Here is an 8,901-nt window from a genome sequence, read left to right on the forward strand (position 1 = left end):
GCATATGGTACTGGCAAACTTCAAATAATTGAACAAAACAAATAACTTCATTTCTGGACATTTATGGTTTGATTTCTTTGTATGTATGGATCACTTGGGTTGTTACCAACATCTGGTGAAAATTTCATGTCATTAGCACCTCTAGTAATATATTTACTGAGAAAAATGGTGACGTGTTCAATACTTATTTTACCCGCTGTAAATTGAATGATTTTACAAATGACCACAGATTTAAAGAACACAACTGTGTTCAGAAATGTAAAGGTGTTAACATGAACCTTACATATTTTTTTGAAAACACAAGCTGTTTTAAGATAACTGGCAGTTAGCTCGTCAATTTGGTTAGATTTAAACTTTTTTGTCCTGCTGAGGTTTAGTCTGTCTACCYGTAAGATATTAGTTGTTCTTAACGTTTCCACTGGCTTAAAAGAGCTGAACTTTTGCTTTATGCACACCCAWTGAAAAGAGATGTAACATTACCCAGGCCACTGACGGCAACAACTCACCATATTTGTCATTTACATGTTGTTTATGGGCTCAGCTGAAACATCAGTGTTCTTCTATAAACGCTTTGGTTACTGAGGATTAATCAGCTCAAAGACAAAATGTTTCCAGTCATCAGTTTGTTTATGTGTAGATCTCTACAGCAGGGCAGTGTCGGTGCTTGGCTGTTATTTTACAAAACTGAGCAGAAGTTTTTCTGCTCAGGGTGGACCCAGCCTCTGAGCGGGACGGTGGTACCGGAGGATGTTGTTGGTCTTTCCAGGGAAGCTTCACACACTGATGTGCACAAGCAGAAAAAAAACAGAGCAGAAAGGAAACTATGGAAGCCATTTTCTACCAGGAAAACAAAAACTAAARGCAGAACATTTGAATATTTAATGCTTGAATACTTTTTGCTGCTTGATGTGTTTTGTCTTTTTCTCTTATTTGCTTTAAATGAGCATAAAAATAAGCAAATAAACCACTTTTATTTTTTAAAAAAGAATTGGGTAAAGTAAGTCAAACTTTTTAAGTTTTCCATATTTTCACCACTTTACCATTTCAGAGTGATTGGGCTTTGTTTGTTTGTTTTCCTGGCTGACATGTCCTTCCACAGATGCTCYTCCAGTTAGTGGGAAATGTTTTGCATTGCAAACAAGTCAGTCTATTCAAATTTCTGACGACTCAATCTTCTCTATCCACGGCAGACCCGACGAAGGCGTGTCCTCCACYTTTTCACCCCCCGCCCCGGACTCCAGCACCGGTGCTTCCCTTTCCAGCGTCCCCTCTCTGCTCCYTCCTCCTCCCCCTCCCTCCCCTCGGTCTCTGCATGCCCTCAGCTCGTGCAGCTCCCGCTCCAGCTCGTCGTTGCGGCGGTACATCTCCAAGTAGCTGGTCTGCAGCTCCTTCTGGTAGCGGAGGACCTTGTCCTTCTCTGTCTGCCACGTGTGCCGCTCCTCCTCGAACGCCGAGGCCTGGGCTTCGCTCTGACGCCGCTCCAGGAGCAGCTCGGCGCGCAGACGCTCCTCTGTGGAGCCTCCTGCGTAGACGTTAGAAATGGATTTAGTTACAGACTAAAACACACTTTTCCCATAATGACCTGATTATTGGGATGTGAAACATCAAGTGGGGGGAGGTTTTGACAAGATTTACAGAATTAAATCCACTTCTTTACCATATTTAYCTTCACATCTTACAAAAAATACACTCTGCATTAGCTTGTTTGTTCTTTTAACCAGTGACAGAATCACTAATTACTTGTGTGGGTTGAACACTGAAAAGTTTTGGACCCACTGGTCTAGAGGAGCAGCAGGAGGGACCATGAAGGACTCTGGCTTCAAAGAACCAATCCTCTGATGATTTTAGATCTAAAATTAAAAGCCTCATAACCTAAAATAACCCAGACAAGTGTGCAGTGGGGCGTTGTAGCTTATCAGCTCAAGTTTATAAAAAGAAGATATGAGGACCCAGCGAGGACACGGATACCTGTTACTCCCCCTGCTGATGGATTCTCTTCAGCTCCTTTGCCGTTCTCCCAAGGACCGGGAGAGGAGAACCTTTCACAGCGTGTCCCCTGCAGGACGAGCTGCAGAGCATCGAGCTGAGACTCTCTGTTGCGCAGCTCGGCTCGAGTTTCCCTYAGCTGCGTCTTCAGCTTGAAGATGTCACTCAGCTTCTGGGTCACCTCTGCCTGGGAGTCTCTGAGCTGCTGCTTCAGCAGGGAGATCTCCCCTGATTTCTGGCAAACCTGAGACAGAAAAAATATATGTTTCGTGGAGTTCTCACTCTGCGGGACTTGGTTTCAAACTGAAAAAGGGAAAACAAGGAGGAAATTGAGTTATCTTGTCCGTTCATAACCTCCCTGTCATCCCAAGGCCTCACCTCCCACTGCGTCTCCTCCAGGGTCGGGCTGGTTGGCTTCGGCATGACGGCAGCCTCTCGGCTCGTTTCCCTCTTCAGGTTGTCGAGCTCCTCCTGCAGTCGGRTCTTCTCCTGCTCGGCCTTCAGCAGCTGCAGCTGGAAGCTGCGCTGCAAGCGCTGAGCATGCTGGGAGACCTGGCGCAGCTTGGCAGCGTACAGGCCCTTCAGCTCCTCCACCTCCTTCTCCCACAGACGCTGTTTGCCTTCGAACACCTGAGCGCGTTTTGGACGGGCAAAAAAGCTGGGATTTCAAAAGACGTGTGTGCAGGTGGACGGTCGAAGAACGGAAACTCACCTGAGCGATGGCGCCCTCGCTTTCGTCCAGGTTCCTTTTCATCTGGTTCAGTTCATGCTCCTTCTCCACCAGGCGCTCCTCCAGATCCCGCACCTGGAACAGATCGACAGCTGACTTTCCGACCTGCTCGTCATCCAACATGACCCCCCGTTCTGACACTCCAACCCATTCTCACTCCCGACTCGTCACATATTAACGCTTTTCCAAGGTTCCCTCTGCGTCCGATTTTGACGTGTCGGGAACCCCCCCTCACATCAGTTATTGACGAGGTGGGGCGAAATACGTTGTCATAATTTCAGAAAGTGTAGAAAATGCACAAAAACTAACCGTCCCAAAGCCTAAAATTACCATTATTCACCGTAGAGATCCTGTCTCTGACCCTACTTAAAATTAACCATCAACCCTGATCCCTAAAATTAACTATTTTAGACAGTGTAGGAAATTCACGTCAACTATGCGTCCTAAACCCTAAAATTACCTAATATTCTCCCTATCCCTGACCCCACTACCTAAAATTAACCATAAACCCTGATCCCTAATATTAACCACAGACCCAACTCAAAGACCCCTATGTTTTGCGTCCCAATGCGTCAAACCTGGACGCCYAGGGAACATGGAAATGCCTGGTGCATCAATAACTGACACGACAGGTGTACCCGACGCGTCAAAAAAAGACACAGAGGGAACCTTGGAAAAGCGTCAARATGTGACGAGTTGGGAGTGAGAATGTGTTAGACACTCACCACGTCCTCCACAGACAGAGACGGCGTCCATTCGTAAGGAGGTGGAGCCTCCCCGTACGGAGTCAGGCGGCTCAGGGTGGCCATGCTTCGACACGCCATCTCCCCTATGGCCACGCCCCCCGACCCCACGGCCTTCGGGCCCTGAGACTTTCGGTCCAGGGAGCCGATGGTGTTGATGTGGCCCATCGATGCACTAGAGAGAAATCAAAGAAACCACAAGGTCTCTTCCAGTCTCACAGCCCACACAGAGCACAGAGAGCAGCTGAGGTGTCGCAGCAGACCTGATGTGAGCCAGGTGTGGGCGGAAGGGAGGGCGGTACGGCGGCAGGCTGCTCATCGAGTTGTGGCCCGAGTCCGACAGGTTATCATCCTCCTGGCTCATCACTCGCGCTGAGGGGAGGGCCTGCAGAGTCATAATTACACAGCTACTCAGGTGGAGAGCTTAATTTTACCCTTAAATTATAAAAGATGAAAGTAAATGGAAATGTATGAGTAAAAAAAGACGTGTCTTTTATTAAACTGAATCTGAACTGACTTTACTTCTTACTAAATTGACCGGTGTGGACTGTGATGAAGGAGAAAAGAAGGGTGATATTTTTACCCCTTTTTCTACTTTATTTTACTTTACTGAAGTTTGAGTATCAGATTGACTTGTCAGTCAAAAAGAGCTTGATTAATTTATTCCCACGTTTACAATCAGAACCCAACCCCTGAAGTGGGATCTAAAACTTAGCACAAAAAGTAAGGAAATTTGTATTTGGCAGATTATTTCTTTGTTGTAAAAATACTTCTTAGCAATAAGTTATACTTTTGGAAAGCCTGTTAAATTCTCTTTTAAATGGCGCCACTTTTGTAAGGAACATGCATTTGTAGGATGAGCAGTAGACCTGAGTATGTAAGTTGCGCACATGAAAAATTTGCCAAATCTTCTCTTCCAAACAACTTATTTTATTGTTGCTGTTGACATGCGTTTTGAGTTTCTGTCCCAGTGCTGCCAATCAGGTGCCTGCTGTAAGATTTATTGCCAAGAAGAGTCGTTACAATAAAAAAATTATCTACCAAACACAAATTTTCTTACATTTTGTGCTAAGTATATATTATTACAAGGAACTCAAACAGATACAGTATATAGGTTCAGATATAAATAGAAATATATATTTACTGAATGAGGAAGAGGCTAAAATGTTTAAATCTCCTGAACTTTCCCACTTTTTCCTTTTATAACCACAAACTTAAGTATTTGATGAGATTTTATGCGATAGACCAACACAAATAAGCAAATCACTGTGAACTGGAGGGAAAATGATGCATGCTTTTCAAAAATTTTTACAACAAAATCTACGAAGTGTAGCGTGCATTTGTCTTCAGCTGCTTTACCTCTAAATAAAATTCAATGCAGCAAATGGTTACCTGGTTAAATATATGATTAAGCGTGTGATTTAATTTTAGTATAAATGTAATTGTTCTTTGAAGGCCTCAGAGGTTAGTGATCAAACAGCATCATGAAGACCAAGGAACYCAGCAGCCACGTCAGATTATAAAATGCCATATCGTGGAGCTTGTATGAATTATTTCACTGTTGATAATTACTTAAGCGCAGTAAAATGTATGGTGAATCTAAAATCACAATCCTGTGTTGCGATACCTGATTCACCCCCAGTGTCYGTCCTCCGTGTCGTGAGGGAGAGGAAGACGAGGAGGAGGTGGAGAGTGTTTTAGGGACGTGGCCGTACGCTCTGTGCAGTCCGTTGGAAAGGCCGTGATCCATGTCCTCCAGCTTGGAAGAGGGGTAGAGGTTTTGCATGGAGCTGAAGTTCTTGGGGGTGACGGGCTTGAAGGCGGAAGACCTGAAACGGATCTAAGGCCCAACAAGATTTACAGTCATTCATTCCAAAATGGACAGGAAGTGGAAAGAGGTGTGGAGTGAACAACAACAACYGCCAGAACACAAATCACAACGTTTCTATTAAAATCGATGCTGCGACCCTTTCTGTCTTTTCAGAYTTGATGACTTCAAGCAGGAGAAGGGTGAGATTTGATCGCTGCGATAAATTCAGAATGAGATGAGGGACAGATTCCCAATCTGTGGTGGTGAGCTGGAAGACATCAGGCTGATTTATGCTGCTAACAGCCTGTAGGGGGGTTTCATCATATATGAATCATTTTAGCACAACCTCAGCAGCCTTTCAATGCTTGTAGATGATTTCTAAACAGGAGCACAGTGGCAAATCATTTATCGGCATTCATTTAGATTGACTTGAATGACAACTTCTGCTTTAAATAGTTTTTTTAATGTAAATCTCTGGTGATAGAGCATCTTTTAAGAGATTTCTATCATTCTTACAGATTTGAATATTTTGGCAAGCCCAAAACATTTCCATTTGATATTTATTTTCTATACCTTTTCATGCTTGCCCCCGCTCGGCAGTGAGTTTTTGGTCAGGTCTACTTCAGTGCCGTTTTTATCGTAGATCTTGGCGTAAACGTCGTCGTCCCCTCGGCCGACAATGACATCTCTCTTGCCGTCGCCACTCGGCTCTTGTTTTGGCAACTTCCTGTTCAGAAACAGAGTGGGGGTCAGAGGATGTCTGGCGAGCTGTTGCACACAAACATCAGCCTCCCTGCAGCTGTTCCCACCTGGTGATGTTGAGGTAGTTCAGGAGCTCTCTCTGGGTCAGGCCTTTCTTCAGGAGCCCGTTGGTTTGTTTGGGTCTCACCTGGGGCACCGCGTGGTTGCTTTTAGTCGGAGACACATCGGGCCTCTCCACCAGGCTACCTACGCTGCCCATGTCGCGGTGTGGAGAGAAGGGGGAGGCTGGGAAAGGGCAGCGGAAGTTCTGGTTGGGCCCACGAGTCAAAGGTAGAGTCTGGACTGAGGCTGCCATTGATTACAGGCCACTCCGAGGAGGTGAAGACATCTGAAAAAACGTCGTGTGGAAAAATTAGCTAAATGACTGAGATAGTATAAAACTGTTGTTGAGACTTCAGTTAATATACGGTAGATATGTGACAAACCCGCCTCACGGCAGTCTTGAATGTTTTGTTGTGTGTGCAGTGTTTTCAGACTCCTTTCCAGTTACTGTGTTTTGTCATCCCCAGAGGTATTTCGCTCTGAGTTTTTTATATGATGCAGCAAAGTAGTTACTTTGTCACCATGTTTTTGACTGAATGGATCCTGACGTTTCTTCTTACAGTTCATGGTTTACAAAAGAAAAAGTTGCTCTTTTCAACAAGCTTAAAAAACATGTTCTGGCTCACAACTCAATCAAAGGTATAGCATTAAAATATAATGTTTCATTGCACTGGGCAATAATTCAATAACAATATACAGTTTATTGTGATAGACACACAATCATCAATGGAAAATGTGTCCAATAGAATGTTGATAATTTCACCAACTCTGTACTGGTTGAGTAAAGGTAAAGCAARTTACATTTTCTTTCTAAATAAATGTGAATGTTGCTTAACATTTACTCAACTCAGRTGAGTTGACCTGATGCATCTCAGTAATTCAGGTAAAAAAATCAAAAAGAAAAAAATTGTATAGGTCTTCTGGACGGGTTCCTCTCTAATGAAACGTTTCGTCTCTCCTCCAAGAGGCCTCCGTTTTCAGTTGTCCCCCTCCTACAGTGCTGCTATTGCCAGTATCACTCCACCCCTGTTAACAATAGGTGTTAATTAGGTGTCAACGATAGCCATGTGATGTATCAGTCACCTGGAGGCAGGGCTTAAAAGCCTGAATTTTACCTGAAACTCTCAGACTGAAGAAGTCTCTTGGAGGAGAGACGAAACGTTTCATTAAAGAAGAACCCGTCCAGAAGACCTATACAATTTTTTTCTTTTTGATTTTTTACCTGGATTACTGAGATGCATCAGGACATATTGACATAACTTGGTTAAGTAAATCCAACAATCTGTGTTTTGAGTGTAGCTGGTTTTAGTTATAACCAAAACTTAACTTCCGCCTTTTTAAACAGACTCAACAGTGATTTAACATTAAGCAGACATGAACTAAAATTGCCAACTTCTGAGGAGTAGGTTTAAAAACACTKAAAAATATGTAGCTTTAGCTGAATACCCACCCAACGTCCAATAAAAATATGCAGCCACTTATTGAAAGGACTGAAAATAATCAGAACATTATTATTTTTCTTAACATTGTTTTGCCCATGTAAAAGCCTGTGACACCAAAAGCTAGTTCAAGGCACACTTTTGGGTCCGGAACCACCAGTTGAGAATCATTGACCTAAAATAACCTTCACTGTGGTTTTAATTTGAGTTTTATTCCAGAGGTTATTTCAGTTCAAACGAGTAAAATGTTCTTAGGAATGACCATGAGTTAAACTGCTAATAACATGTATGACAATGAGTTAATACTCTGATAGGAAACATGTAAAACACATTTCACTGATCAATTGTGTTCCTTATGAATGCTGTCCTACTAAGAACAACTTGACATTTTTAGTTTTTAACTTTCATASCAAAAACTCAAYARYTAGGCAGAAATCTYGGGAACTTGGGTGGGTCCYGATCTCCTCAGTTTTGGCAAAATGGAGGTTGTCTCCTCAATAAATCATGTCAGGGAACTGCTTTTGAGCAATACAAAAAAACAGAAAGCATATCTACCATGTCCGAGGCAAAAGGAAGCATTAATGCCTTTAAAAAAAGTCTCAATGATGTAGTCCATTGCACTTCTCTGTGTTGCTCAACATGAAAACATGAATCATATAAATACASTGACGTTTGAAGGATCAACCTGTAGGGTTTAAGTAGTAATCCAAGATGTGACTGAAGACCTACATGTTACAGTAAAATAAATACAGTAATATTTACTTCCCTAAAAACCCTTCATATTTTGCTTCTTGAATGTATATGTGTGTGTGTACACACATATACATACATATATGTATATTCATAAAATATATATAAGCAGTGGTTGTTTCTGCTCAGCTTACCAGCACCACAAAACAAATGAACACAACCAGACCTCCATGTAAACGATGGGAGAACAAGGGACGCAAACTGACTTTGTACAAACAGGCAGGACATTAAATCATCCTTTAACAAAGCATTGTTTCATAAAGGCAAATCTGAAGAGCACAGAGCTGTTTTCTGAAGTAGAGCAACAAATYAACCTGTTATATAACTTTAATCCAACTCAGTTACTACAGTTTGTTTTAATAAAAGCACAGAAAACACTGCTCATAATTCATCCATATTTGTATTTTTAGGGCAATGCTTAAATTGAGTTGGCTGTTTTAATGGTGTAATCATTTTGTTCGTTAACTTTTTCTAAATAAAAAAAAAAACGATGAGGATTTTCTACTGATTTTCATGAAACTAAAAGTTGCCGAGCCGTTCAAACACCCACGAGAGAGCCTGAAGAGCTACTTCACCCCCCTAAACACACACACACACACACACACACACACACACACACACACACACACACACACACAC

General features: G+C 42.7%; 1 protein-coding gene across 2 annotated transcripts in view; it reads right to left on the minus strand.

Moving 5' to 3' along the window:
• Positions 1-608: 608 nt before the first annotated feature.
• n4bp3 (NEDD4 binding protein 3) overlaps positions 609-8,901 on the minus strand; it is a 32,058-nt gene continuing 23,765 nt past the window's right edge. For both annotated transcript variants that reach the window (XM_014006133.1, XM_014006134.1), the window contains exons 2-10: positions 6,079-6,359; positions 5,843-5,996; positions 5,087-5,299; positions 3,723-3,844; positions 3,442-3,634; positions 2,699-2,791; positions 2,365-2,616; positions 1,969-2,230; positions 609-1,522 (exon numbers count right to left, since the gene is read on the minus strand). In XM_014006133.1, the coding sequence (XP_013861587.1) occupies positions 1,152-1,522; positions 1,969-2,230; positions 2,365-2,616; positions 2,699-2,791; positions 3,442-3,634; positions 3,723-3,844; positions 5,087-5,299; positions 5,843-5,996; positions 6,079-6,326 (1,908 nt within the window). In that variant the 5' untranslated portion in view covers positions 6,327-6,359 and the 3' untranslated portion in view covers positions 609-1,151. The remainder of the gene's footprint in view (positions 1,523-1,968; positions 2,231-2,364; positions 2,617-2,698; positions 2,792-3,441; positions 3,635-3,722; positions 3,845-5,086; positions 5,300-5,842; positions 5,997-6,078; positions 6,360-8,901) is intronic.

Source organism: Austrofundulus limnaeus, unplaced genomic scaffold (assembly GCF_001266775.1).
Source record: "Austrofundulus limnaeus strain Quisiro unplaced genomic scaffold, Austrofundulus_limnaeus-1.0 Scaffold34, whole genome shotgun sequence".
Lineage (NCBI taxonomy): Eukaryota > Metazoa > Chordata > Actinopteri > Cyprinodontiformes > Rivulidae > Austrofundulus > Austrofundulus limnaeus.